The sequence below is a fragment of the Trichomonas vaginalis genome, chromosome IV (genome assembly GCF_026262505.1).
Source record: "Trichomonas vaginalis G3 chromosome IV, whole genome shotgun sequence".
NCBI classification, from domain to species: Eukaryota; Parabasalia; order Trichomonadida; family Trichomonadidae; genus Trichomonas; species Trichomonas vaginalis.
In genome coordinates, this window is record NC_067206.1 from 38,492,217 (window position 1) to 38,520,074 (window position 27,858).

At 33.5% G+C, this 27,858-nt stretch overlaps 13 protein-coding genes and 3 pseudogenes across 16 annotated transcripts, besides 6 other annotated features; 12 read left to right on the plus strand and 4 right to left on the minus strand.

Annotated features, from left to right (window-relative positions):
- Nucleotides 1-1,796: part of a mobile genetic element that runs on past the window's edge.
- A 4,721-nt stretch (nt 1,797-6,517) lies between these two features.
- Nucleotides 6,518-6,604: a mobile genetic element.
- Nucleotides 6,605-6,632: 28 nt separating this feature from the next.
- Nucleotides 6,633-7,572: a mobile genetic element.
- A 448-nt stretch (nt 7,573-8,020) lies between these two features.
- Nucleotides 8,021-8,292: a mobile genetic element.
- A 216-nt stretch (nt 8,293-8,508) lies between these two features.
- Nucleotides 8,509-8,602: a mobile genetic element.
- A 2,206-nt stretch (nt 8,603-10,808) lies between these two features.
- Nucleotides 10,809-11,627, plus strand: TVAGG3_0244630 (phage tail repeat-like family; the record flags this gene model as incomplete). The annotated part of the gene is made up of 1 exon (XM_051227802.1): nt 10,809-11,627. The coding sequence occupies one exon, from the start codon at nt 10,809-10,811 to the stop codon at nt 11,625-11,627; it is 819 nt and encodes a 272-aa protein (XP_051112788.1).
- Nucleotides 11,628-11,766: 139 nt separating this feature from the next.
- Nucleotides 11,767-12,129, plus strand: TVAGG3_0244640 (uncharacterized protein; the record flags this gene model as incomplete). The annotated part of the gene is made up of 1 exon (XM_051227803.1): nt 11,767-12,129. One exon carries the CDS (start codon nt 11,767-11,769, stop codon nt 12,127-12,129), a length of 363 nt encoding a protein of 120 aa, XP_051112789.1.
- A 1,129-nt stretch (nt 12,130-13,258) lies between these two features.
- TVAGG3_0244650 (phage tail repeat-like family) lies at nt 13,259-13,650 on the plus strand (the record flags this gene model as incomplete). Its single annotated transcript, XM_051227804.1, has 1 exon — nt 13,259-13,650. A coding segment is annotated over one exon (392 nt), but the record flags the coding sequence as incomplete, so codon positions are not given.
- Nucleotides 13,651-13,808: 158 nt separating this feature from the next.
- Nucleotides 13,809-27,858: part of a mobile genetic element that runs on past the window's edge.
- TVAGG3_0244670 (uncharacterized protein) lies at nt 15,736-16,137 on the plus strand (the record flags this gene model as incomplete). The annotated part of the gene is made up of 1 exon (XM_051227805.1): nt 15,736-16,137. One exon carries the CDS (start codon nt 15,736-15,738, stop codon nt 16,135-16,137), a length of 402 nt encoding a protein of 133 aa, XP_051112791.1.
- Nucleotides 16,332-16,916, plus strand: TVAGG3_0244680 (phage tail repeat-like family; the record flags this gene model as incomplete). The annotated part of the gene is made up of 1 exon (XM_051227806.1): nt 16,332-16,916. The coding sequence occupies one exon, from the start codon at nt 16,332-16,334 to the stop codon at nt 16,914-16,916; it is 585 nt and encodes a 194-aa protein (XP_051112792.1).
- Nucleotides 16,964-17,666, plus strand: TVAGG3_0244690 (annotated as a pseudogene). Its single transcript has one exon. A coding segment is annotated over exon 1 (703 nt).
- TVAGG3_0244700 (uncharacterized protein) lies at nt 17,723-18,036 on the plus strand (the record flags this gene model as incomplete). The annotated part of the gene is made up of 1 exon (XM_051227807.1): nt 17,723-18,036. A coding segment is annotated over one exon (314 nt), but the record flags the coding sequence as incomplete, so codon positions are not given.
- Nucleotides 18,143-18,583, plus strand: TVAGG3_0244710 (uncharacterized protein; the record flags this gene model as incomplete). The annotated part of the gene is made up of 1 exon (XM_051227808.1): nt 18,143-18,583. A coding segment is annotated over one exon (441 nt), but the record flags the coding sequence as incomplete, so codon positions are not given.
- TVAGG3_0244720 (uncharacterized protein) lies at nt 18,878-19,540 on the plus strand (the record flags this gene model as incomplete). The annotated part of the gene is made up of 1 exon (XM_051227809.1): nt 18,878-19,540. The coding sequence occupies one exon, from the start codon at nt 18,878-18,880 to the stop codon at nt 19,538-19,540; it is 663 nt and encodes a 220-aa protein (XP_051112795.1).
- TVAGG3_0244730 (organellar and viral DNA polymerase type B) lies at nt 20,489-21,051 on the plus strand (the record flags this gene model as incomplete). The annotated part of the gene is made up of 1 exon (XM_051227810.1): nt 20,489-21,051. A coding segment is annotated over one exon (563 nt), but the record flags the coding sequence as incomplete, so codon positions are not given.
- TVAGG3_0244740 (KilA, N-terminal/APSES-type HTH, DNA-binding family) lies at nt 21,855-22,394 on the plus strand (the record flags this gene model as incomplete). Its single annotated transcript, XM_001285842.1, has 1 exon — nt 21,855-22,394. The coding sequence occupies one exon, from the start codon at nt 21,855-21,857 to the stop codon at nt 22,392-22,394; it is 540 nt and encodes a 179-aa protein (XP_001285843.1).
- Nucleotides 23,183-23,632, minus strand: TVAGG3_0244750 (protein of unknown function, DUF4106 family; the record flags this gene model as incomplete). The annotated part of the gene is made up of 1 exon (XM_051227811.1): nt 23,183-23,632. One exon carries the CDS (start codon nt 23,630-23,632, stop codon nt 23,183-23,185), a length of 450 nt encoding a protein of 149 aa, XP_051112797.1.
- Nucleotides 24,095-24,551, plus strand: TVAGG3_0244760 (annotated as a pseudogene). Its single transcript has one exon. A coding segment is annotated over exon 1 (457 nt).
- Nucleotides 24,605-24,957, minus strand: TVAGG3_0244770 (protein of unknown function, DUF4108 family; the record flags this gene model as incomplete). Its single annotated transcript, XM_051227812.1, has 1 exon — nt 24,605-24,957. A coding segment is annotated over one exon (353 nt), but the record flags the coding sequence as incomplete, so codon positions are not given.
- Nucleotides 25,053-26,230, minus strand: TVAGG3_0244780 (annotated as a pseudogene). Its single transcript has one exon. A coding segment is annotated over exon 1 (1,178 nt).
- Nucleotides 27,097-27,633, minus strand: TVAGG3_0244790 (protein of unknown function, DUF4106 family; the record flags this gene model as incomplete). The annotated part of the gene is made up of 1 exon (XM_051227813.1): nt 27,097-27,633. One exon carries the CDS (start codon nt 27,631-27,633, stop codon nt 27,097-27,099), a length of 537 nt encoding a protein of 178 aa, XP_051112799.1.

The window sequence follows — 27,858 nt, forward strand, 5'->3', positions numbered from 1 at the left end:
TGTGAAAGTTCTTTCAAATCAGATGATGTAAAAAACTATCTGCGTTCAAAAAATGTAAACCAATATTTCATTGTCGACCAAAACCATTCTGCTCTTGGTGTCATTGACGGTTGTATAAAAATGTTAAGAGACTTAAACCAACCACAAGGTGGTGAAGCAAATGAAATGTCATATGACGACAAATATAGACACTTCTCCATGGCAAAGATGAGACAAGTTTTAAATATTTACAATAACCGTAAACAAAAAGGTTTGGGAAACCACTCCCCTGAAGAAATGAAAAACAACCCCGACTTAGAGAAAGACTATATATTTAATAGTTTAGTCAAAAGAGACAAACAAGAAAGAATGCCGGGCTTCAAACTTCAGAAAGGTGACAAAGTAAAAATAGAAATACCTAAACGCGACCCATATGAAAATACTATTGACTATGACAACAATGGGAACTCGACAGGTACTCGCATTCGTGTTCGTAAAAATAGAAGAAAAGTATACAAGAGAATATTATGAAGTTTTAGGCAAACATGGCAAAATGTACACACTGCAAGCAGAAGATAAAACGACTATTGTCAGACCTCGTTTCAAACTTGTCAAAGTTCAAGGTGGTATACTTTCAAAGACAGTTCCTAACAAATATAAGACAACTCCTGACGAATATGCTAAAGAAGTTGAAAATGACGACTAAGCATTTCTATACCATGCGTAAACTGTCATGTAAGGTGGCATGTAGTCTTTACTTTGTCCCGTTGTTTGCGTATATCCTGAAACGCGATGTGTATGGCTTCCTCCTACCTCAGTGTTACTCCAGTAACAATTTATAGCAAACTTAACGTCCTCTTTAACATCATATCCTTTACCTTTTGTCATTCCTGACCAATCCCAAAATCTATGACTATGCAAACCTGCTTCAGATGTAGTTAAACTTACGTAGTGACTGTGCGCAGGTAAATTTGCACCTGAAATCGTTTTACTTCCACCTGTTTCCTTTGAAGAGTTTGCACAATACAAAAACCTGTCGACTATTTGAGTCCAAGTTCCAAAACCAAGTACTACTTCTGGTCTGGTAGAGTTCATTGACGTGTAAATAGAACCTATAGGATATACTGTTTGAAGTATTTCTGTCTTTAACGTTTGAAGCTCTGTTTTGTCAGCTTTTTTATCATATAAATCTTGAGCAGTGAATTTAACTTTGTTTTCATCCTCCATGACATAGACATTTCTACATCTAATGTATCTCATCGTTGTTATGTCTTCATCCGATGTTAAACCTTGTGGAAAGTTAGGAGGTTTCCAATTTAATACATCCCCACCAGTTTCTTCAACCGTTCCTTCAATATTTTCTATAGCAACAGTTGCGAAGAAATCGTGTGTATGTCCAACGTCACTTTTCCTGTTTAAGGTTTCTTGTAAGTTTGTAATATTTGCAATGGTATGTGTATGAGTCTTTTTAGAATATTCTTTGTCAGCTCTTGTCACTTCACTTGACATTTTATTGTCAACATATGTTTTATCCGCTTTGTCATCTAACATTGCTGGTAGTTCATCTACGTCATAGATGTTATGTGTATGGTTTTTTGTGGGTATGTTCTATCTGTCCATGCGAGAATATAGTCTCTTGTTGCATCTACATACTCTTTGTCAGCTTTGTTGTCAATATCTGCTTTCAAAAGAAGTTCATCTATAGGTTTCTCGTTTAAAGTTCTTTTTGTTGGATTTATACAAACAGTATGGTTCTTACTGTCTTGAAACAGAAACTCATCTGTCATTGGGTTTATCGTCAGTTTTAAGTTTCCTTCTTTCAATGACTCAGATATCTTAGAATAGTTTGAAAAGTTTGTTGTGTTCTTATTTAGAGCTTGCAAAATGAGTTGTCGGTTGTGTTGTATTTCTCTCATAGACGCTGTTTCTTTCGACATTTTTATTCTAGATAAAATATGCTTCCAATAGAAAAAGAAAATTCAAGAGTTGCTACAACTAAACCATTAGATGAACTTTTTACTAATGTCGGTCAAAAGTTTGAGACAGAGACCGTAAAGCATGAAGGCTATCGTTTTGACTACCCATTGAGATGGCTAAGAGACCCATCTGTCACAAAAGCTATTGGCTTTCGTAGAATGAAGTTTGTGTCTGTAGAAGATAAAAGTTTTCCATTTATTGTAAGGTTTCATATAGATTATATATCTGAAGGGAAACGAAAAATGTGGGAAGAAATTGAGCTAATACAAGTTGACCTTTCATCTTCTCTACAGACTGCGTTAAAAAATATAGAAGATAAAAAAATTCATGTTATGCAAAATATGCTGATGAATATGCAAATACCGAGAGCACACTTTATGTGAGAATTGTATATGACAAACAAAAATTCACAAGTGTCATTTCAAATCTACGAAGACAATCCAAAGAAAGACGAACAAATATATACAGAATTCACTGCAATGTCATGGTATTATTTGCAAAGAATGTTAAATCAGAAAGTCGAACTTCCTTTAGCAAATATTTACAGTCGATATGCAAGAGATGAACCATATTTATTTAAAGATGTTTTCGACCCAGCTGCTATTATAGTTCATGCTTCATTTTCTGGTGCACAAAACTCTTTTTTATGCTTGGCAAATGACTTTTACGAAAAACCTACAAAGCTATATGAACCACCAAGTGGAAGTATTTCAGACTTTCAAGTATGGTTTACAACAGATGGAAGAAAGAGAATAGTTCCATTATACCATGCGTTTTACTTAGAACTTAGTTTCATATACAACTACTATCGAACGGTAAAAATATAATTTTTTAATACGGTTGAGGTGTTGGATTTGGTTGCCAACTAGACTGTGGTGCAGGTTCAGGCTGTTGTATAACAGGAGCTTGTTCTTCTGGTTCAGGGTCTTTAGGTATAATACCAACAAACTGACCTACTCTTTTACCAATATTTTTGACTCCGTTCCAAATTCCTCTTCCGACAGATTTTATTCCATTCCATATACCTCTTCAACATTTCGAAAGAAGTTTCCTATTCTTCCAAAGAAACCCATTTTACTATATGTAAAAATCTAATGTCCGCCTAGTCTCTTACGTTTCCTGTTGAGTTCCATAGCATTCTTTAACTGGAGCTCATACATTCTGTTTCTCCTCTGGTAGAAAACATATTCTGGGTCAACTCCTGTGTTCGCGTCATCTGCATAGAGTTGTTTATATCCCACTTCGGGGTTTGTATAAAACTCTTTCCATCTCATATTTGCATACCATGGTGGTAAGCCTAACGCAGCGTCATTTGACATGGCAGTTTGCATTTGTACATCTGTTGGCACTTGACCATAGTTTGCCATTGCAGTTTGTATTCTAACTTCATTTGGAATATTCTCTGGGTTTGGTTGTCCAGGTTGCTGTGCATTTGCTAAGTTCTGTGCGTCCATTTAATATTAGATAAAAATATCTCTTACGAGTACATATACTGAACATTTGCAGGCATTGGTTCATCTTCATATTCTCTGTACTTTTCTGCCACGTCAAATAAATAAATGACACAATGGAAAAAACCTAAAACTAACAATCCGATTTCAAACCACATTTACTTACTAGTAAAATTTCTTTGTTATGACACTTTCTCCAGTTTATAGGACCTCTCTCATATTCTATCTTATCGTATCTAAACTCATAGTCATGTATGTCCTCTAACCATCTCATGACACTTTCCAAAACCACTTTTATCGGATGTAAAGTAAAAGCATGGATGGTTATGTAAAACGTCTAAAGTTTCTAAAGAGTCTCTCAAAGTCCAGTCTACTTGGTATTGAAAATCCCATGTGTTATAGAACGGCGGGTCTACTATAAAGAAAACATTTTCCTTGTCTTTATATTTTTCATACAAATCTGTCCAATGACATCTCACAAACTCTATACCCTCAATATATTTTTCTATGTCCTCTTTGAAAACATTTGTATAGTTAAGATATAAAACTTTTGACATAAGTGTTTCAATGTCATGAACTCTTATAGCACCACTATATAATAGTCTAGCAGATATACTATCCCAGTCTATATATTCTGCTTTTTTCAAAACCTCTCTGACAGTATTTTTCTTATCTAATGGTATACGTTCCATCTTACCTATAGGTATCTTTTCTTTTAACTCTTTCAATATATTGTTTGTGTCTGGTATATGTTTGAGACGGTCCATATAGTTGTCGAAGTCATTGCATATAATCTTTGAGTCTGGAATATTGTATGGCACAGATGGGATATATAGAAACTTCCACCGAACAAATCTACAAATGTTAGACCATTCGGTAGTTTCTTAAGTTCTCTCAATAGAATATCTTTACATCTACTCTTATTTCCAAAGAAGGGTAACGGTGGTTTTGTAAAATTCATTTATATATAATAATAAAAATGTTTTTTTCCTGAAAAGTGACAGAAAAGCGGTTTTTGACAGATGTTTATTGTGACTTCTTCGTAAAGACTTTGTTGAGATTTCTTCGTAAATGAGCGTAAATGACCAAAAATATATTTTAGGGTAGAAGGTTAGATATAACCTCTTTTCTAACCTCTTTTCTACCCTCTTGAATTTTCATGAATTTCTTCGTAAAGACTTTGTTAAGACTTCTTCATCTAATTTCTCATAACTTTCTTGTCTATGTTTTGTTGAGATTTCATCGTAAAGACTTTGTTGAGATTTCTTCGTAAATGACCCTAGTAGTATATTTTTGGTGTAAATTTCATGAAAATTCAAGAGGGTAGAAAAGAGGTTAGAAAAGAGGTTATATCTAACCTTCTACCCTAAACATTATTTTTGTCTGATTTTACGAAGAAGTCTTGACAAAACATTTACGAAGAAGTCTTGACAAAACATTTACGAAGAAGTCTTGACAAAACATTTACGAAGAAGTCTTGACAAAACATTTACGAAGAAGTCTTGACAAAACATTTACGAGAATGACAAAAACATTTACGAAGAAGTCTTGACAAAACATTTACGAAGAAGTCTTGACAAAACATTTACGAAGAAGTCTTGACAAAACATTTACGAAGAAATCTTGACAAATTCAAGAGGGTAGAAAAGAGGTTAGAAAAGAGTTATATCTAACCTTCTACCCTAAACTTATTTTATTGAATTCTGTATAATATTCTGAGTAATATGACAGATGTTTATATAACACTTTCTCCGGTTTATAGGACCTCTCTCATATTCTATCTTGTCATATCAAAACTCATAGTCATGTTTGTCCTCTAAGACTTCATTTATACTAAACATCTTCAGGGCTAGAAGGCACGAAGTGCCTGGAAGCCCCACTACCTTTTTTTTTTTTTTTTTTTTTTTTTCTATAAGCATTATTATCAACGTAGAATCTGAATATCATATCAGAAAATGTCGCAAATCTGACATTTACCCGACCAAATAGCAAAAATAATTGAATACTTTTCGCAAAAACTTTAAAAATCGATAAAAATATGAAATATAGATATTAAAGAGACTTTTTATATAATATTCATAAAGATTTTCCAAAAATATGATACCGCAAAATTAAAAAAGTGACGTCTTGAGTGGAGTCAAAGGTCGAAATTGCTAGCTAAATGTTTTTTTAGCGAAATTGCGTATTGTACGTTTTTTTCGCAAAACGAAACCCTTATTTGTACCATATAATTGTCGCAAATTGAGAAGCTTTCGAAGTCAGTCATCAGTGATCAACATGGGGATCCAACCAATGAGCGACAATGAAAATATAGATAACGATAGTTTAAATTATTTCATATGTTTGAGGTAATGAGTGATTCATGACGTAAGAAAGAGGCCGTCCAATGAAAATAAGGTTAATTTTTCCAAATTTGAAATGCATTTTCACAATATGGAAGAGATTTTGTTGCATGCTAAGTTCGGTCAACGATAGGAATTGAGGGGAAATTAATCGTCGAGGAAGTACGATTATGTAAAGTAAAAAATGTTGTGGGATTTTTAATATTGTATATAATTTTATAATAAAATTTTTGTGAGACATTTTAAGAAGCACATATAATTTTTTGAATTTAAAAATTAAAGTAGTGTTGAATGAATTTATTGATTAATTTAATACGGATATTTCTCAAAATTAATCAAAAATAGGTTTTCAGAGAACTTTTGAGATATCTTTTCAAAATGTCTTTTTGAAAATATATAAGTATTATATCAAATTGAAAAAAGGTATTTATCAAAATTCTAAATTCTTAATAAAAAATAACTTTTCAGAGGATTGTGATTTTGAAAGCATGAGTAATAAGTAAAAAATATCTACGATTTTAATGAGGGAATTGTTCCTTATGAGGTATACATTATAACTATATACCTCATAAGGAACAATTCCCTCTTGATAGCTGGGAAACTTTCTCTGAATAACTTATCATTTGGAGAAAGTTTCCCAGCTATCTATTAGAAACTAAAGGCTGTGAGGCACTAATATATAATCAGTGCCTCATAGCCTTTAGTTTCTTATTAAAAACGAGAAAACTTGTTCGAAATGATAAACAATTTCGAACAAGTTTTCTCGTTTTAAGGAGGGAATTGTTCCTTATGAGGTATACAGTATGAATATATACCTCATAAGGAACAATTCCCTCTTGATAGCTGGGAAACTTTCTCTGAATAACTTATCATTTGGATAGAAAAAGTGACACTTTACATGGCAAAAAATAGAGCCTTACTTTTGAGATACTTGAGATTGAAACTGAATCTTATGAGGCGGTGATCTTGAATCACTACCTCATAAGGTTCAGTTTCATATAAAATTTGTTGCAATTTGTTATTCTTTTGCAATTATTTCTTATAAGATTTTACATCTTTTAGCGGGGAATGTTTGTTATCATGTATATATTATAAATATCTACACGATAACGAACATTCCTCGCTAAATTGCTGAGAAACTTTGAGGAAATGTCGAACAATTTCCTCAAAGTTTCTCAGATTTATATAGATCACTAGAGTCCCCTAGGCACTGATTCTGGTTCAGTACCTAGGAGGCTCTAGTTCTCTAACGAACTGATAAAATGTTTTTAAATTTTTGGATATTGCTACCTGTGAAGCACTGACTTCAAGTCAGTACCTCACAGGTAGCAATTACATTGAAAGATGGGAGAAACTTTGTCCGAATGTTAAACTATTCGGACAAAGTTTCTCACATTTGTAGTGGAGATGGAAGGCTTTGAGGTATATTGTATTAATATATACCCCAAAGCCTTCCATCTCCACTTGAAAGTGTCCAAACTTTGGGTTAATACTTTGCAATTAACCCAAAGTTTGGACACTTTCTAGAAGGAATTGGAGGGTAAGAGATATACATTCATATGGTATATCTCTTACCCTCCAATTCCTTCTTAAAATGGGAGAAACTTTGTCCGAATGTTAAACTATTCGGACAAAGTTTCTCCCATTTTTTGAAGGAATTGGAGGCTATGAGATACTGATGCAATGTCAGTAACTCATGGCTTCCAATTCCTTCCTAAAACTCATAAAAGTGGACATTACATGCATATAAAATTTGACATGTAAAGTCCACTTTTTGTGAGCGGGGATTTGACGGAGTCAAATCCCCTTTTTCGTTTACGAGAAAGCCAAATTCTCTCAAAAAGTTAAGTAGGACCAATTTTTTATAAAAAAAATCCAATTTCATTATGAATGTTAATTAATTTATATAATTATTGAATAAAAAATTTTCTTTGAGATTATGAAAAGTTCTTTGAAAAGTTATTTTTTCTCATTTTTAAATATTGTATTAGCCTATTTATTTATAATCCAAATTAAATAACTTTAAATTCAATATTTAAAGAATAATTTTGAAGGAATTGAGTTACTTCCCCCGACGATAAAATTGAGAGGTTTACATTTTGACCGAACTTAGCATGCAACAATTTCACTAAGTTCTTCCTATAGGAATGAGATAGTGTATTATGTATAGAATCTACAACAATGGTAGAAACAGATATTTGATTAATAATTATTGAATTAACTAAGTAACATAAGGATTCAATGAGTATGCAAATCTTACCTGCCCATTCCATAAACTCTTTTCTCATTCTCAGGCCTACAATGTGCCAGGGAATCACAATTGCAACAAATTATGGCGAAGTTCTCTGAATTTCCCTCATCATTTGAGAGGCGTCTGAGAACTTCGCCATAAACGAAATTTAAGTAGATTTCTTTGCTAATAGTCGCACATACATTACCTGAGAGCAAAATTCTTCTGAAGTTTCTCATTTAGTGAGAGACTTCAGAAGAATTTTGCTCTATTCGAAAGAAACTTACATTTCCTACACTACAAAGAGTCATAGGCTACAAGCATTTTACCTTGGGATAGAATCCTTCCGATGTTTCCCATCATATGAGAGACTTCGGAAGGATTCTATCCTATTCGATCAATTACAGAATTCTCAGCCACTTGGTGACCAGAGAATAGTAATAATAGTCTAGAAAGGCAAATTTCTTCCGATGCCTCTCATTCAGTGAGAGACTTCGGATGAAATTTGCTTTGCTAGACTATTAATTAACCAAGGATTACAAGTAGAGTACATTGAAGCAAAGTTCTTCCGAGGTTTCTCATTGAATGAGAGACTTCGGAAAAAATTTTCCCCATTCGAGTAATTGTAGAACCCTTGGCCTCTTGGAGAACAAGGAGAAGTAATAAGGTGTATGAGGGTAATAACGTATTCGAAATTTATTATGAAGTGCAATACTTGTGCAGTCTAACCACCATATGATAGCAGCTAGACTGTAAAGGTATTGCATTTCCGGAAAAATCCTACTTTTAGCAACTTGTGAGATTTTGATTCCGCTCTGGCCATAGAAAAGGACTGCCTTACTCCGGCCTTCACATGCGAAGTATTTCCTTTGGAAAAGTGAACTTTTTAGCATTTCGAAGCTGGCCTTTAGTGGGCTCTCCGAGCCATGCGAGGTGACTTTTTTTTGATTAGATTGTCCAGTGAATGCTAACAAATACGAATAAAATCTCATATCTCGACTAAGATATTAATATGAAACAAGTTTTCGTTTAAATCTAATATTAAAATGAATAAAAACTTCACTTTTATACTTTTTATTCAAGTAAAGGTGATCCCACGAAGATCTAAACGACAGATTTCAAAATAAATAAGATAAACTGAATCAGCAGGATCCAAATATGAATGTTATGATCTTAGTTTGAAAAGTTACTAAAAGAATAAAAAGATTTGTGAATTACGTTTTAATTTCCATAATTTTTATCAATTAATCATCATGTTATGATTTACATATCAAATTTAATTTCAAATATGTGTAATTATCACTAATCATAATTTGAATTTCAAATTTAAGTATAATTGGAGCTTTTGAATGAACCCATAATATTTTCAGCTTACATAATTATGGTGTATTATGTAATATCCGGTTTCTCAGTTAAATAATAGATTTGAATGCATTCTTTTGAGGATTTGACTAAAAATAGTATAATGAAAATGGATCACTACAGAATTATTTTATATTCAATAAACCATTTTGCGTAAATGGTGGTTCTTATCATCTATCAAATTTCATAAGAAGTCTCTTAAAAATCTTGGAGTTCTTCAAGAAACGATCTTGTTCAAGATACATATCGAGATACTTTAATAAAATTAATCATAAATCAAAGCAAAACATCACATAAACTCATATTATTTTCTAATATATAACTATTTTATATAAAAATCAAATTCAATGATCTTAAAAGCGAAGGATAAACCTCAAAATTTACGAATATAATGAGTGGGAATATAATGCTTATCTATCATAAAACCATATGAAATATCAATTTTTGCTTTACGCCTAATTTTTGACGACAATTAGCAAAAAATGTTAAATGTTAACACTCAGTCCATTTGAATATGAAAAATAAAATTGACTTTGATTAAATGTTTTTATTTATCATGCAATTCTTCTTGCGACCAAAGATTTGAATAAAATTTCAAAAAATAAGATAGCTTAAAAAATAATATACGGTAAAAAAAAAAAAAAAAAAAAAAAGGTAGTGGGGCTTCCAGGCACTTCGTGCCTTCTAGCCCTGAAGATGTTTAGTATAAATGAAGTCTTAGAGGACAAACATGACTATGAGTTTTGATATGACAAGATAGAATATGAGAGAGGTCCTATAAACCGGAGAAAGTGTTATATAAACATCTGTCATATTACTCAGAATATTATACAGAATTCAATAAAAATAATGTTTAGGGTAGAAGGTTAGATATAACCTCTTTTCTAACCTCTTTTCTACCCTCTTGAATTTGTCAAGATTTCTTCGTAAATGTTTTGTCAAGACTTCTTCGTAAATGTTTTGTCAAGACTTCTTCGTAAATGTTTTGTCAAGACTTCTTCGTAAATGTTTTGTCAAGACTTCTTCGTAAATGTTTTGTCAAGACTTCTTCGTAAAATCAGACAAAAATAATGTTTAGGGTAGAAGGTTAGATATAACCTCTTTTCTAACCTCTTTTCTACCCTCTTGAATTTTCATGAAATTTACACCAAAAATATACTACTAGGGTCATTTACGAAGAAATCTCAACAAAGTCTTTACGATGAAATCTCAACAAAACATAGACAAGAAAGTTCATGAGAAATTAGATGAAGAAGTCTTAACAAAGTCTTTACGAAGAAATTCATGAAAATTCAAGAGGGTAGAAAAGAGGTTAGAAAAGAGGTTATATCTAACCTTCTACCCTAAAATATATTTTTGGGTCATTTACGCTCATTTACGAAGAAATCTCAACAAAGTCTTTACGAAGAAGTCACAATAAAACATCTGTCACTTTTCAGGAAAAAACATTTTTATTATATATATAAAATGAATTTTACAAAACCACCGTTACCCTTCTTTGGAAATAAGAGTAGATGTAAAGATATTCTATTGAGAGAACTTAAGAAACTACCGAATGGTCTAACATTTGTAGACTTGTTCGGTGGAAGTTTCTATATATCTCATTTGTGCCATACAATATTTCCTGACTCAAAGATTATATGCAATGACTTCGACAACTATATGAACCGTCTCAAACATATACCAGACACAAACAAAATATTGAAAGAGTTAAAAGAAAAGATACCTATAGGTAAGATGGAACGTATACCATTAGATAAGAAAAATACTGTCAGAGAGGTTTTGAAAAAGGCAGAGTATATTGACTGGGATAGTATATCTGCTAGACTATTATATAGTGGTGCTATAAGAGTTCATGACATTGAAACACTTATGTCAAAAGTTTTATATCTTAACTATACAAATGTTTTCAAAGAGAACATAGAAAAATATATTGAGGGTATAGAGTTTGTGAGATGTCATTGGACAGAGTTGTATGAAAAATATAAAGACAAGGAAAATGTTTTCTTTATAGTGGACCCGCCGTTCTATAACACATGGGATTTTCAATACCAAGTAGACTGGACTTTGAGAGACTCTTTAGAAACTTTAGACGTTTTACATAACCATCCATGCTTTTACTTTACATCCGATAAAAGTGGTTTGGAAAGTGTCATGAGATGGTTAGAGGACATACATGACTATGAGTTTAGATACGATAAGATAGAATATGAGAGAGGTCCTATAAACTGGAGAAAGTGTCATAACAAAGAAATTTTACTAGTAAGTAAATGTGGTTTGAAATAGGACTACTTGTTTTAGGTTTTTTCCATTGTGTCATTTACTTATTTGACGTGGCAGAAAGATATAGAGAATATGAAGATGAACCAATGCCTGCAAATGTTCAGCATATGTACTCGTAAGAGATATTTTTATCTAATATTAAATGGACGCACAGAACTTAGCGAATGCACAGCAACCTGGACAACCAAACCCAGAGAATATTCCAAATGAAGTTAGAATACAAACTGCAATGGCAAACTATGGTCAAGTGCCAACAGATGTACAAATGCAAACTGCCATGTCAAATGACGCTGCGTTAGGCTTACCACCATGGTATGCAAATATGAGATGGAAAGAGTTTTATACAAACCCTGAAGTGGGATATAAACAACTCTATGCAGATGACGCGAACACAGGAGTTGACCCAGAGTATGTTTTCTACCAGAGGAGAAATAGAATGTATGAGCTCCAGTTAAAGAATGCTATGGAACTCAACAGGAAACGTAAGAGACTAGGTGGACATTAGATTTTTACATATAGTAAAATGGGTTTCTTCAGTAGTATTGGAAACTTCTTTCGAAATGTTGGAAGAGGTATATGGAATGGAATAAAAACCGTAGGAAGAGGAATTTGGAACGGAGTCAAAAATATTGGTAAAAGAGTAGGTCAGTTCGTTGGTATTATACCTAAAGACCCTGAACCAGAAGAACAAGCTCCTGTTATACAACAGCCTGAACCTGCACCACAGTCAAGTTGGCAACCAAATCCAACACCTCAACCGTATTAAAATTATATTTTTACCGTTCGATAGTAGTTGTATATGAAACTAAGTTCTAAGTAAAACGCGTGGTATAATGGAATTATTTCTCTTTCTTCCATCTGTAGTAAACCATACTTGAAAGTCTGAAATACTTCCACTTGGTGGTTCGTATAGCTTTGTAGGTTTTTCGTAAAAGTCATTTGCCAAGCATAAAAAAGAGTTTTGTGCACCAGAAAATGAAGCATGAACTATAATAGCATCTGAGTCGAAAACATCTTTAAATAAATATGGTTCATCTCTTGCATATCGACTGTAAATATTTGCTAAAGGAAGTTCGACTTTCTGATTTAACATTCTTTGCAAATAATACCATGACATTGCAGTGAATTCTGTATATATTTGTTCGTCTTTCTTTGGATTGTCTTCGTAGATTTGAAATGACACTTGTGAATTTTGTTTGTCATATACAATTCTCACATAAAGTGTGCTCTCGGTATTTGCATATTCATCAGCATATTTTGCATAACATGAATTTATTTTATCTTCTATATTTTTAACGCAGTCTGTAGAGAAGATGAAAGGTCAACTTGTATTAGCTCAATTTCTTCCCACATTTTTCGTTTCCCTTCAGATATATAATCTATATGAAACCTTACAATAAATGGAAAACTTTTATCTTCTACAGACACAAACTTCATTCTACGAAAGCCAATAGCTTTTGTGACAGATGGGTCTCTTAGCCATCTTAATGGGTAGTCAAAACGATAGCCTTCATGCTTTACGGTCTCTGTCTCAAACTTTTGACCGACATTCGTAAAAAGTTCATCTAATGGTTTAGTTGTAGCAACTCTTGAATTTTCTTTTCTATTGAAAGCATATTTTATCTAGAATAAAAATGTCGAAAGAAACAGCGTCTATGAGAGAAATACAACACAACCGACAACTCATTTTGCAAGCTCTAAATAAGAACACAACAAACTTTTCAAACTATTCTAAGATATCTGAGTCATTGAAAGAAGGAAACTTAAAACTGACGATAAACCCAATGACAGATGAGTTTCTGTTTCAAGACAGTAAGAACCATACTGTCTGTGTAAATCCAACAAAAGGAACTTTAAACGAGAAGCCTATAAAAGAACTTCTTTTGAAAGCAGATGTTGACAACAAAGCTGACAAAGAGTATGTCATTGAAAAAGTTCAAGAAGAACATGACAGAGCAGATGCAACATATGCAACGAAAGAACATACTCATCCTGAACTAGCAGACAAAACATATGTTGACAATAAAATGTCAAGTGAAGTGACAAGAGCTGACAAAGAATATTCTAAAAAGACTCATACACATACCATTGCAAATATTACAAACTTACAAGAAACCTTAAACAGGAAAAGTGACGTTGGACATACACATTCTATATCTGAAATAACAGACTTAAACGTTAGCCTTGAAAAGAAAGCTGACAAAACATATGTCAACAGTGAGTTAGAGGAGAAAGTAGATAAGGGACTTATGGCTAGTGTGTTAGTGAAGAAGGCAGATAAGGAATATGTGGATGAAAAAGATGAAGAAATTAAAAAAATGGTTGAATGGTATAATGAACGGACATCGAAGATTTTAGAAGGTAAAGCCAATACAGGGTGGGTTTCAGGATGTTTAGACCTTAAAGCCGACAAAGAAACTGTAGATATGTTGGCACAAACGGTTTCAAGTCATACCAGAGGTTTAATGGAAGATGGACAACAGTTGAAAGAGCTTGAGAAAGGTGTTACAGAGTTAAGGAATACAAAAGCAGACTCGACATGGATAAAAGGATATGTAGATGCAACAAAAGAACGTATTTTCGCATGGACAGAAGGAACATACCCACAAAAATATCATAGACATAGCATCTCTGACGTAAATGAACTTGAAGAAAAGTTATATAAAAAAGCAGACAAAACAGAGCTTCAAACATTAAAGACAGAAATACTTCAAACAATATATCCTATAGGTTCTATTTACACGTCAATGAACTCTACCAGACCAGAAGTAGTACTTGGTCTCGGAACTTGGACTCAAATAGTCGACAGGTTTTTGTATTGTGCAAACTCTTCAAAGGAAACAGGTGGAAGTAAAACGATTTCAGGTGAAAACTTACCTGCACACAGTCATTACATAAATTTAACTACAGCTGAAGCAGGTTGGCATAAGCATAGATATTGGGATTGGACAGGAATGACAAAAGGTAAAGGATATGATGTTAAAGACGACGTTAAGTTTGCTATAAATTGTTACTGGAGTGACACTCAGGGAGAAGGAAACCATACACATTTCGTTTCAGGATATACGCAAACAACGGGACAAAGTAAAGACTACATGCCACCTTACATGACAGTTTACGCATGGTATAGAATTGCTTAGTCGTCATTTTCAACTTCTTTAGCATATTCGTCAGGAGTTGTCTTATATTTGTTAGGAACTGTCTTTGAAAGTATACCACCTTGAACTTTGACAAGTTTGAAACGAGGTCTGACAATAGTAGTTTTATCTTCTGCTTGCAGTCTGTACATTTTGCCATGTTTGCCTAAAACTTCATAATATTCTCTTGTATACTTTCTTCTATTTTTACGAACACGAACGTGAGTACCTGTCGAGTTCCCATTGTTGTCATAGTCAATAGTATTTTCATATGGGTCGCGTTTAGGTATTTCTATTTTTACTTTGTCACCTTTCTTAAGTTTGAAGCCTGGCATTCTTTCTTGTTTGTCTCTTTTGACTAAACTATTAAATATATAGTCTTTCTCTAAGTCAGGGTTGTTTTTCATTTCTTCGGGGGAGTGGTTTCCCAAACCTTTTTGTTTACGGCTATTGTAAATATTTAAAACTTGTCTCATCTTTGCCATGGAGAAGTGTCTATACTTGTCGTCATATGACATTTCATTTGCTTCACCACCTTGTGGTTGGTTTAAGTCTCTTAAGATTTTTATACAACTGTCAATGACACCAAGAGCAGAATGGTTTTGGTCGACAATGAAATATTGGTTTACATTTTTTGAACGCAGATAGTTTTTAATATCGTCTGATTTGAAAGAACTTTCACAGTCAGATGTCAGTTTTGTTGGATGGTATTTGTCAACGAATATTGTCAAAGCAGTTTTCACATCTAAAATATTTTGGACTGTAATGGTATGGCTTCACAGTATCTTGTGTTTTGACCGACAAATATTAGCCAGTATGGTGGTCCATCTTCTCTATACCTCGGAATGTTTTCCAAGATATCCATAAACCAAGCATTTGGTGTTGAACTAAAGATTTTTATCATGAGTGCTTTCTTTGTCGCTTTAGAAACATAGGGGTCCTTGTTTGGATTCGTCATTTTTACCCTATAAGAAATGGGTTTATTTGGCGCATTAGCAGGAGTTGCATCCAGATTTTTGCCCGCAGTGGGAACAATAGCCAGAGGTGCATTTGGAATTGGAAGGAAGATTTTGAGTACATTAGGTATACTGAAAGAGAAAGCACAGCCTATTATACAAACTGTACAGAAAGGTTGGGAGGTAGCACGAGATGCAACAAATCTTATTCCAAATCCTGAAACAAGAGGAAAAGTTCAAGGATGGATGGACAATGTAGGAAGACAAGCAGGAAACTACTATAACAAAGCAAATGACTACTATAACCAAGCAGGGCACTATATGGACCAAGGTGAAAGATTCTTTAACAGAGGATATAACCATGCACAACAGTGGGTAAACAACAACCAACCGCAACCGCCTCAAACGTGGGGAATGTAAATTTTTTTACTGAGATGAAATGAACAATACAGCATTGAGACAAATGGGTTCAAGATGGCTTTGTCGGCTTCCAGCAGTTACACAACCACGTGTTTGTCAAGTTCTTCCTATACCTCAAGAAGTTTTAGACCGACTTAAAAAACCTAAACAACCAGTTGAAAACAAACCAAACTAAAATTTTTTACTGAGATGAAATGACCGAAGAAGTTGAAACGGTAGATTTGACACCACAAACAAAAAGTTCAGAACCATTGTCAAAACCTGTCAAAGAACTTACAGATGAAGAGAAAAATTCAATAATAGAAAGTGCCAGGTCTGGAAATACAAACCCTAACTATAAAGTCACTTTTCATAGAAATGGAACGGCTAGTATCTCAAAAAAGAAACAGACTCTCACAAATAAAATATTGAAGTCTGAAGGAGCTTTCGAGACAACAGATGGGAAAGTTTACTTCACTGACCAACAGTTCATTATAGAACATCTCATTGACTTAGAGTCGAAATATTCTAAACTTTACAACAAACACAAAAAGTTGAAAGGAAAACAAAAACAGATGGCATATGATATTTATGAAGATGTTGACGACACAACTGTTCAAGCAAGTGAGGTAAAGTCAGGTGAACCAAAAAGTGACGAAAAACCGATAGAAGAAGGTGAGCCAAAAACTGAAGATAAACCAAAACCAAAGGTTAGTTTCCAAACTAAACCAAGTCAACCTTCATTAGCTGGTATGGGTTGGCGTCAAAGACTTTTGGCAGCAGGCGGTTACGTAAAGTAAAGAAAAAAAATATTTTTTTTATTTTTATAAAAATGCCCCCGCATAGAATGGACAGAAGGTCTGCTAGAATAAAAGCAGAGTTAGAAAGATATGGCTGGAGAGTTTCAAAGAAGTTTAAATATAGGAAGGGAAGACCCATAAAAGTCTATGACAAATTGTCTGGTCTGACCTACGAAATGGACTTGGAAACAGCGCGCGCAAACTATCCAAACAGACTAGAGAGGTTAGAAGAAGAACGTCTTATGGACATGCCTTTCAATGTTTCTGAACCGCAAGTTGAAGGACACGACGGCTTTGCCAGATTCTATTGGAAACATGACGAACAATTGCATCCTTTGAGAAGGAAAAAAGGAAAAGGTGAAGACAAACATGCTCCCATGGAAAGAACAAGATATGCATATGAAAAGTACCGTGAAGTTAGAAGTCAAATTACATCTGGTCGAACCTTTACAGTAAACTTTGACGAAGGAAAGAACAAAGAAGGCTTCATGGGAGTACTTGCTGCATACAAGACGGAAATAAGAAAGGATACAATCTCAGACTAACCGTACAGATTTGGACGGTCACATTTACTATGCACATGGCAATGTCACAACAGCCGCACAACTTCTTGACGCTTTCAAGACTACAAAGAGAGAACAAATGGTTGACTCCGACTCAGACATTTTGAATGCAATTGAAGGAATTGCAAGTGTAAAGTTTGAATGGTACCAACCTAACCCTCAAGCAGTCAGACAACATGTTTGTTAGATGAGAAATATGAAATGGCATACAATTTTAAAACAATATATTTTTACATATATTAAATGTTTCAGGTTGAAAAACAAAGAACAAAAGTAGCAGATACAAAACCGTTAGACTATATCTTCACAAATGCCGGTAGGGCAATATCAGATGAAGAAATTTCATCCGGTGCTTACAAGTTTGACTATCCAATTCGTTGGCTTCAAAGTCCTTCAGAAGCAAAGGCAATAGGATTTAGAAGAGTTTTGTTTTCAAAAAGAACTAACGCATTTATGTTCGCAGTATATTTTCATGGGCAATATGAAGGTTCTGATGGTCTAATAGACAAATTTGACGAAATGAGAATCTTTACAGTTCGTTCAGACGAAAGTCTTGAGAAAACTCTAAATGACTTTCAAACTCAAATGAACAAATATTATTGGGAATTTCAAGAAAAATACGACTCTTTACTAAATGGAACATACTATCTGAAACTAGAATACAACAAGATGAATTCCACCGTTTCATTTCAAAGGATTGAAATTAACCCTCCAAGAAGTACACAGTTTTTATTTTGGCAAGTAGACAAACGTTCTTGGGCACAATTTCTTCGGTTACTAAACCAGAACGAACCATTACCACCTGACGGTCCGTTCTGGTTTATACGCCCACCAACAGATTTGACAGTTTATAGAAACGTGTTTGACCCTCAAAATGTCATGTGTCATGCAAGTTTTAGTTCAAGCAACAATAGTTTTCTTTGTATCGGTAAGGACTTTTATGACCTTACCTCTAAATTCTACGAACCACCTAGTAACAGTTTCTCTGACTTTCAAGTTTGGTTCACAACAAACGGTGTGCAGCATATTATACCATTGTACTATGACTTTTATCTCGAATTGTCTTTCATATATAACTACGGAAAAGTGCTGAAAAAGTATTGAAAAATGAGTTTTTGGTTGAAAGAATACGGTGGAGCCAAAAGTGGCTCGACCTCAAAACAAGCATTTTGTGAAGAATATACCAACCCGCGGAATTCCGCGGGTTGCTTTTTATACAAAGTTCAACAGGTGAATTTTCATGAATTTCCTTAAGATAGAAAAAAAGTGAGTTAAAATGAGATGTTTACTGAGGGGGTCGACGGTTAAGCCACAAACGAATGTCCGACGGTTAAGCCACAAACGAATGTCCGACGTCCCACCAAAAAATATTTTTTTTATTTTTATTGTAAGAACAGTATGTCAGTCGAAGCAAAAACGTTCACGAAATCTAATGGCGAAACATTCACAAAAGGCACTTACAACGGTATTGAAGTCTTACGTAGAGACAAGGATGGTTATATAAATGTAACAAATATGTGTCAGCAGTTTAGGAAAGACTTTAGAAAGTTGTTGGAAAATAAGTCCTGGGAAGAGTATTATACGGCATTTTGTGAAGAATATACCAACCGCCGGAATTCCGACGGTTGCTTTTTATACAAAGTTCATGCAGGAATTCCGGATGAAATCAAACAGGTTAGAGGAATGTATGTAGACCCAAGACTTGTAAACTATATAGCAATGTGGGCTTCACCAAAATATTGCATAGCAGTTGGAAAAATTCTGGACTCCATAGACAAGAAAGTTCATGAGAAGTTAGATGAAGAAGAAGAACTCGAAGATACAGTAGAAAATGCTAAACCTTTGTTCGAAGAAGAAGTTAGAAAAATGCATGAAAAACAAATAGAACATGAACGTGAGATATGTTCTGGTTATAGAGACTCGCCATACGAACTAGACCAATGGGAACAAGAAGATTTAAAGAGAGAATTTAGAGAATATGAACTCGCCAAGATAGCATTAGAAGCTGCAGAAGAGAGGTTAAAAGTTTGGGGTCGTTTTGTACAAAAATATTGTGAGTAAATGAACCATTTATTTTTATTGAAATTTACACCAAAAATATATTTTAGGGTAGAAGGGTAGCTCTACCCTCTTTTCTACCCTCTTTTCTACCCTCTTGAATTTTCATGAATTTCATCGTAAATGTTTTGTCAAGACTTCTTCATAAATGTTTTGTCAAACATGAACGTAAATGTTTTGTCAAGACTTCTTCATCGTAATGAGTGTAAAGGACCCAAAAATATATTTTAGGGTAGAAGGGTAGCTCTACCCTCTTTTCTACCCTCTTTTCTACCCTCTTGAATTTTCATGAATTTTCCCGAAATAAAAAATAAAACTAACTTTATTTTATTTATTTTTTTTATTTTGTATAAAAAAATAAAAATGTCAACAATCGGCACAACAACAATTCAAACAACTACAGCACCAAACTCTTTAGTCATGAACCCAACTTCAATGTTAGTAGAGATGAAAAGCTTCATTCCTTCTTCATATACTTTCGAAACAAAAATCCAGAAGATAAAGCAAGAACTTTTAACAAGTAATTTAGACTGTAGTGCGAAAGATGAAACAAATGAACAGTATCTTTATGAAATGCAGGATATTATTGACCATCTACCTAAACTTCCTGAAATACAACAACAAAAACTAACCATTCCCGAATTTGACGAAATAGAAGTCAGACTGACTGACTCAGTAGAAATAAAGAAGTTCATACGAAAGGTAAACTATGAATTCCTTGGATTTCATTGCAACCACAAAGTCATGGACATTGACCTTTACAAATCCGAAGAATTTAAGACCTACGACAACTTTGTTTCGTTAGTTGCAAAATGTGTATGGCAGATAAGAGATAAAGATAGAAGAGGTAAAGTATGGAATGAACAGATAAAACCCGCAACTTTTGAGTTAAAGAAAACCATTGACGCCTTAGTCATACTAGCAGGTAAGATTTCAATGTACAATGCTAAAATGAACCCACAATGTTCAAAATGTAAAGCAGCAATGAGGAAATATAACTACTCCGTCAAAGAGATAGAACGTATGCGAAACGACTATGCTGACTTAAAGACAGAAATGTCAAACAATGAGTTTGAAACAGTTGGAAAGATAGACAATGACACCAAAGTGGTTAGAATAGGTGATTTAAACGTAAGATACTCAAAGAAATACAACAAATATTCTTTGTCAGACATTTTATCTCCATCTGGAAAGAAAGCAAAGGACTGGGTTAGAATTGCTTCTACTCAGAAAATTTTGACAAGAAATCCTGAGCTTATGATATCGGTAAGATTCTATGGAACTACAGCATATCTCATCGACAAAAGTCTTATACCAATAGTTTTGTTATGGTTAGACCCAGTTGTTGGATATAATTTCATAACATATGGTTCGTTCGACTCAGAACGTTGCAGTGAAGGCTTACTTTACATCGTTCAGAAACCGAAGGACTTCAACACAAAAAGATATAAGATAGGAAGGACATATAATATAACTCTAAGATATGACAGTACAGTCAATAGAGTCAAGGTTGTGTTGGTTAACGATATGAGAGCTGCTGAAACAGAACTACTTGAAAAGTTTGAGAAAATGTATGGTGCTCCCATAAAAGGTAAAGAAACGTTTGAAGTAGATGAGATAGATAAAGCTATAAAATTATTTGACGAAGTTGCTGAAAAATACATGTAAAAATAACGTTTACCATGTAAAACGCTTATAAAATAACTGGGGTAGAAAAGAGGTTAGAAAACAGGTTATATCTAACCATCTACCCTAAAATATATTTTTTGGTCATTTACGCTCATTACGAAGAAGAAGTTTCGACAAAACATATATGAAGAAGTTTCGACAAAACATATATGAAGAAGTCTTGACAAAAATATATGAAGAAGTCTTGACAAAACATTTACGATGAAATCATGAAAATTCATGAAAATTCACGAGGGTAGAAAAGAGGTTAGAAAACAGGTTATATCTAACCTTCTACCCTAAAATATATTTTTGCTGAAAAATGACCAAATTTCATGAATTTCCTTAAGATAGAAAAAATAACGCTAATTTTATTTTATTTATTTTTTTATTTTGTATGTAAGGACAGATATGACAACAACAGAGAACACAAACAGTTATAGTCCATGAAGCTATAAATGAAGAATATGAGTGGGTTCAGTTTAACAAACAACTCCGTCTCATTCGTTCGGTCAAAGACGATATGTACCAAATGCAAAGTATTTTGACAGCATGTTTTGCTCCAGATACTATGAAACCACAAGATTGGTTTGAATTAAATAGCACTCATGAACTCCTCAGTGAGTTTGAACATGTAGAACTTAAAAAGATGTACCAAGACAGACAAAACTTACCATCACATCTAAAAGGTATATATGTTCATAAGTTCCTAGTTAGTTCAATAGCAATGTGGGCTTCACCTCGTTATGCTTGGTATGTTTGTAAACTTCTTGACGAACTTTGTACAAAGCAGAGAGAAGATATGATGAAAGAAGACAAAAACATACAGAAAAGAATACCACGTTCGGTACCAAAAGGAAAGGAAAAGAACTATAAGTATATGATTTACACTGAAGAGATGGAAAATGAAGAAGACAGAGATATGGTTATGTTGCATTTAGTCAGAAGAAACAACAAAAGCTTTTACGACCTTGCTAAGATTTACAAATCTGACAGAAATTGGTTCTATCGCGAAAACTTACCGATTTCAATGACACCGAATGAAGATGTTAAACAGATAGTTCAAGATACGTTACCTCAAACACACTATGATATGAAAGGTTGTACAATACTTACCTTCAAAGAAGATTTGCCATTGTTAAAGGAAAAAATAACAGAGTATTTTGACAACTTCAAACAAGTAGGGTAAATTTCAATCTTTATTTTTCAAGCTTGCCTTTTACATTCTGCCTGAGGAAGTCTTTAACAAGCTCGTTAATTTCAATTAGATAAATTGCTTCGTCTAAGGGGTCAAGCTCCATACTGAGTCAGTACAATATTGTACTTTTTCAAGACAATGTTGTATAAATTCAGTACAATATTGTACTTTTTCAAGACAATGTTGTATAAATTCAGTACAATATTGTACTTTTTCAGAACAATGTTGTATAAATTCAGAACAATGTTGTATAAATTCAGTACAATGTCTCTCAAATTTGAGTACGGCTGTACTTTTTCAGAACAAGTCTTGAACTTTTTCAGAACAATGTTGTACTTTTTCAAGACAATGTTGTACTTTTTCAAGACAATGTTGTACTTTTTCAAGACAATGTTGTACTTTTTCAGAACAATGTTGTATAAATTCAGTACAATATTGTACTTTTTCAGAACAATGTTGTATAAATTCAGTACAATGTCTCTCAAATTTGAGTACGGCTGTACTTTTTCAGAACAAGTCTTGAACTTTTTCAGAACAATGTTGTACTTTTTCAAGACAATGTTGTACTTTTTCAAGACAATGTTGTACTTTTTCAAGACAATGTTGTACTTTTTCAAGACAATATTGTACTTTTTCAAGACAATATTATATTGTTTCAGAACAAAGACGGTTAAGACACAAACGAATGTCCGACGTCCCACCTACTGAACCCGTTCCACAGCCAGAAGAACCGACAGCCCCAGCACCACAACAGACTTACTACGACTAAACATTATTTTTCAAGCTTGACTTTTTACAATTTGAACTTTGTTCGCGTAGGTATGAATTCTGAAAGAAGTATGAGGGTCTTGTATGACTTTGTACTTCTCCCATAGTTCATGTCTGTCAAACTTACCTGCCATGGACTCTTTCATAAGTTCCATGAAATCGTCTTCGGACAATCCAGGGAAGAGTATAATGTCAGTAAGTATTCTTTTAACATCCTTACTTAAACTCTTTGCTGTCTGTACACAAATGACAACTGAGATGTTAAAGTGTCTGAGCTTCTTAAGAATTCGACACATATCTTGTTCTCTGTTCTTTAACAAAGGATGAGAAGCAAAGTCATCTAAGATAAGAAGACATCTATGAGGGTACGTTTTCCAATCGTAAGATTGCAATTTCTTCGAAATGTATTCTATCTCTTTCTGTTTGTTTCTGAAGTGTTTCTTCTCTAATATTCTCTGCATTTCCTCATTTGGGTCTTTAAACTTCGAGTTTATATACTCATTTATAGCATTATACTTCAAAACTCTTCTTTGGTACTTCTTTATCCAATCTAACAACTCAGAGTCTTTTATACATACTAACTTAGACTTTTTTATAATATCTTTGAACGAATTTACGGTTTGGTCAAATTGACCAGAAGTACTACAAATGACTACTAACTCATAGAATGGGTTCTTCTCATCTAGTTCTTGTTGTTGTGCAGCCATTTTAAGATAAGTGAAAGTCTTACCCGACCCAGGTGGTGCAATTAGACCTGTTATACCATTCTGAGCAAATAAGAACTTGTCATGTATGGGTTTTATCTGAGCATTTTCTAACTTTCTCTTGTTCTTCTTCAAAACATTCTCAAATTTCTTGTCAATGTCAGCAAACTTTTTTTCTAACATATTTTTAGAAAAATTAAAATTTTTATCTTTTTGAAAATGTCTAGCGATTTCGCTATCTATATTCGAGACAAACTTTTCGACAGCAAAACATCTGTCGACCATAAAATCTTACATAGTGTAAACAAGAAAGGTGAATTTGTTCTAAAGTTCTGTTTCTGGGAATATGACAAGAACCATAAAACATTAGGCAGAGAAGTCTTTAAGTTTGTCAATGACAGACTTGTTGACAGAGATGACGCCTCTTGGAGAGATGAAGTCCAACAAAAGTTCTTAGAATGCAAAGAAGACACATGCGCTGTTCTTGAAGATGAAATAGGAAACAGAATAGAAGAGCTATTAAAGGACAAAGAACTTTTACATAAATATGGTTCTGAGAAATTTGACATAACTCCACCAGAAAAGAAGAAGAAGAAGAGAGAAGAAAGAAAAGAAAGTAGAAGAAGAGAAGAAAGAACCTGAACCAGTTCCAGAGAAAAAGAAATTTGACATGTAAAAATAAAATTTTATTTTTAGAACATTTCTGGGTCAATGTCAATGTTCTCTTCCTCTTTAGGGGCAAACACTGGCTTAGACTCTAAAATCTTTTTACCTAATTTACCTTGAACTTCAACTATCTTAGACTCATAATATTCATAGTCGTCTGCTTTCTTTGGTTCATAAGGTATAACAAGTTTGTATGCTTTGCCTTCTTTAAGGTTTGAGAACCTTCTGTCAAAATTTTCTTTGACTGCTAACAAACCTTCTATGTCTAAGTCTTCAAATTTCGCACCATTTTTAGTCACAATAGCAAACTTAACAGGTTCGATGTTCCAAACTTTGTCAAATGTAGACTTTTCAAAATGGTAGAAGTAAACATTCAAATATATGAATGGGTCTAGTTCTTCTTTGACTTCTGTCATGTACTTGTTGACTGAAATATATTTCGTCATCTTTTCTATCGGATAAAAAAATATTTTTTTTAAATTTACTCAGAAAAATTTTTCTTTGTATATACGCCGTTCTGTATGTCTAAAAGATTTTTGACATTTGCCAAGAATGTACGTTTAGAAGCTGCCATATAACCATACTCTTGACAATATTGTTTATATGAATCGTACAATGACCTTTCATCTAAACACTCAAAGTTAGTCTCATCTATAAACAGTTCATATACACTCTTGTTTGCTTCTAACAATGTTTGTCTTTCTTCGGTATGTGGAATTTGTCTTGGATTGAAGTTAGAAATATCTAATGTCATGAAATATGAGAACAAGTGGTTGTAAAAGTTAGGTGTCAAAGTTTCTGCTAAGTCGTCAAAATATTCTGTATCTTGCATATGAGAATCTGACGTTCTGACAACTACATATCTTCTGTCAGAACTTTCTAACTTCATCGGAACAACATTGTTTGAAACCATAATGAAGTTTGCAACATTTTCACAAACTCTTTGGTCTTTATACTTTCTTTCAACAACTCCAACTTTGTCTGTTATAAGACTCTTCAAAGCATCTGAGTTTAAAACCTTTGTTGTATCTATACTTTGAAGTTCGTTACATACTATAAGTTTCATATTCTCTATTGAAGAGTTAAATTTACCGCAGATGTTTTCTAAGTTTGTCATATTAGGGTTCGAATAGCCCTCTAACAGTTTGCATAAGATATCTGTAAAGAAAGTGTTCTTACCAGTTCCTTGTTTTCCTATTATGATGAGAGCAGTTTCATTTTTAGCACTTGGATGTTGTAAGATGTTTGCAAACCAACATAAGATATACTCATAGACTCTTTCGTTTCCATTGCATATAATTTCTTTGACATGGTCTAACCAAGCTTCTATAATATTTTCTTTCCATTCTACTTGTTCGTATTTATATCCAGTGAAGATAGAATAGAAGTTTGGAGATGGTGTATAGAACTTTATACCACGAACTGAAAAATCTTCTAACTTTGACAATAAGATATCCCAAGCATCTAACATCTTCATACCAACTTGTACGACTTTTATTTTCTTAAGTTTCTGTCTACATTCTTGTTCTGAAACTATGGTTGCTCTTGGTTTGTTAAAGACAACATCCCATTCTTTCATAACATAACATTCTGGGGCAGAGTCAACATAAATGACTAAACGTTTCAAATTCTCGACTGCTTTGTTATAGTCTCTAAATGGACACATATTTCTGAACGCTTGGAAGTCATAAAAATCTGAAACGTCTATTCTGTACATTTTTATAAAAATAAAAAAAAATATTTTTTTATTCTTGAGCTTGTTGTTGCATTTGTTCCATTTGTTGCATTTGTTGTTCTTGAGCTATTTGTTGTTGAAGTTGTTCTTGTAGTACAATACTTTCACCAGTTGCATCTTCCAATTCGAAACTTTCTGCCGTCATTGACAAATACATAGGACATAAAAGTTTTACAGGAACAAAGTTTGCGTCAACTAAGGTTAAGTTTATGTTTGCCAAAGTGTTTGAGTTTACTAAAGCTGAAAACTCTGCATTCGAATGAACAATAGGCAAACCAGCAGAGAAGTGTTGTTTATACGCATGAGTATCTTTTGGTCATAGTAGTTTCTGTCGATATTCGAATAGCACTTTGAACCTAAGTTTGAAACAATATATAAAATAGGTGTACTTAAAGTCAATGGAACAGACAAACCTTGTATGACACCTTTTCCTGTTATAGGAAACTGTTGGTAGTAAAAACCAGATATAAGTTTTGTATTATAGCTCATATCGTTTATAGTAAACTCAGTCGGACATCCAAACATAATGAAACCTGCTCTAGTTGCAGCACATGTTACATCCGTCCTTAAAGTATTAAATAAGTCAACAAAACCTGTTGGTGGTATATCTGAGTAAGTATCTTCAAAGAAGTATTTTTTACCATTCACAACAACAAAGTCTTCTGGTGTCAAAAGAGCAAAACAGGCTTTAGTCGTCATCGTGTTTAAGGTCAGTTTACAATATCGTCCTTGAGGACTTTGTAAGTTTGTTGTTATAGAATTATATGACTCAGGGTTTTTAGTCGTAATAGTATAAACCACTATGTCTTCTGCCATTTACTTAGCAAGTAAATTTTAATGAAATGTTGTGGTCGTCAAATATTTTTATGACGTCTGGGAAACTATATTTTAAGTTCAACGTTTCACCTCCTTTCATAACGTATATCTTGTCAATGACATTATATGAAACACCACAGCAAGCAATGTCGGGTTCTATTTCTTTGATGTTTATATCGTCTGCCTCTGTCAAAAGTTTCAATAGTTCTTTCAAAACTTCATGAGGTGCGATGACATATGAGTTCACTTTTACAGGGTTGTGTTCGACCAAGTTTAACATTATACCCAAAGCTTGACAAATCTTCTCCTGAGTTTTAAGTTTGTCTTTAAGTTGTTGGTAGTCATTTCGAATATCTGCAACAGAACTTAAGTCTCTGCTAACTTCAGGATATGTTGGTTGTTCTTTTACAGGAACAATTGTTATACCATCTTCGTCTTCGTATGGTTTCCCCACTTCAACATCTCTTTCTTTGACATTGACAACAACACTTTGACTGTTTGTTTGAGTTGGTGAATTTAACTTCACATCTGCCACCGCCATTAAACCTTTTGAAACACTTACGCTTCTATTTTTCGGAAATGACATTTTACTTAGAATAAAAAGATGGACGTATTGAGTATCTCTTCGAATTGAAGCAAACAAAGTTTACACACACAAACAATACAAATACATTGACAGAATAGTTCTTTACACAAACAATGGAAAATGTTATAGAATAGCAGTCTTTGCTGAACCAAAATATTTTCATAAAGCAAAGAAAGTTGG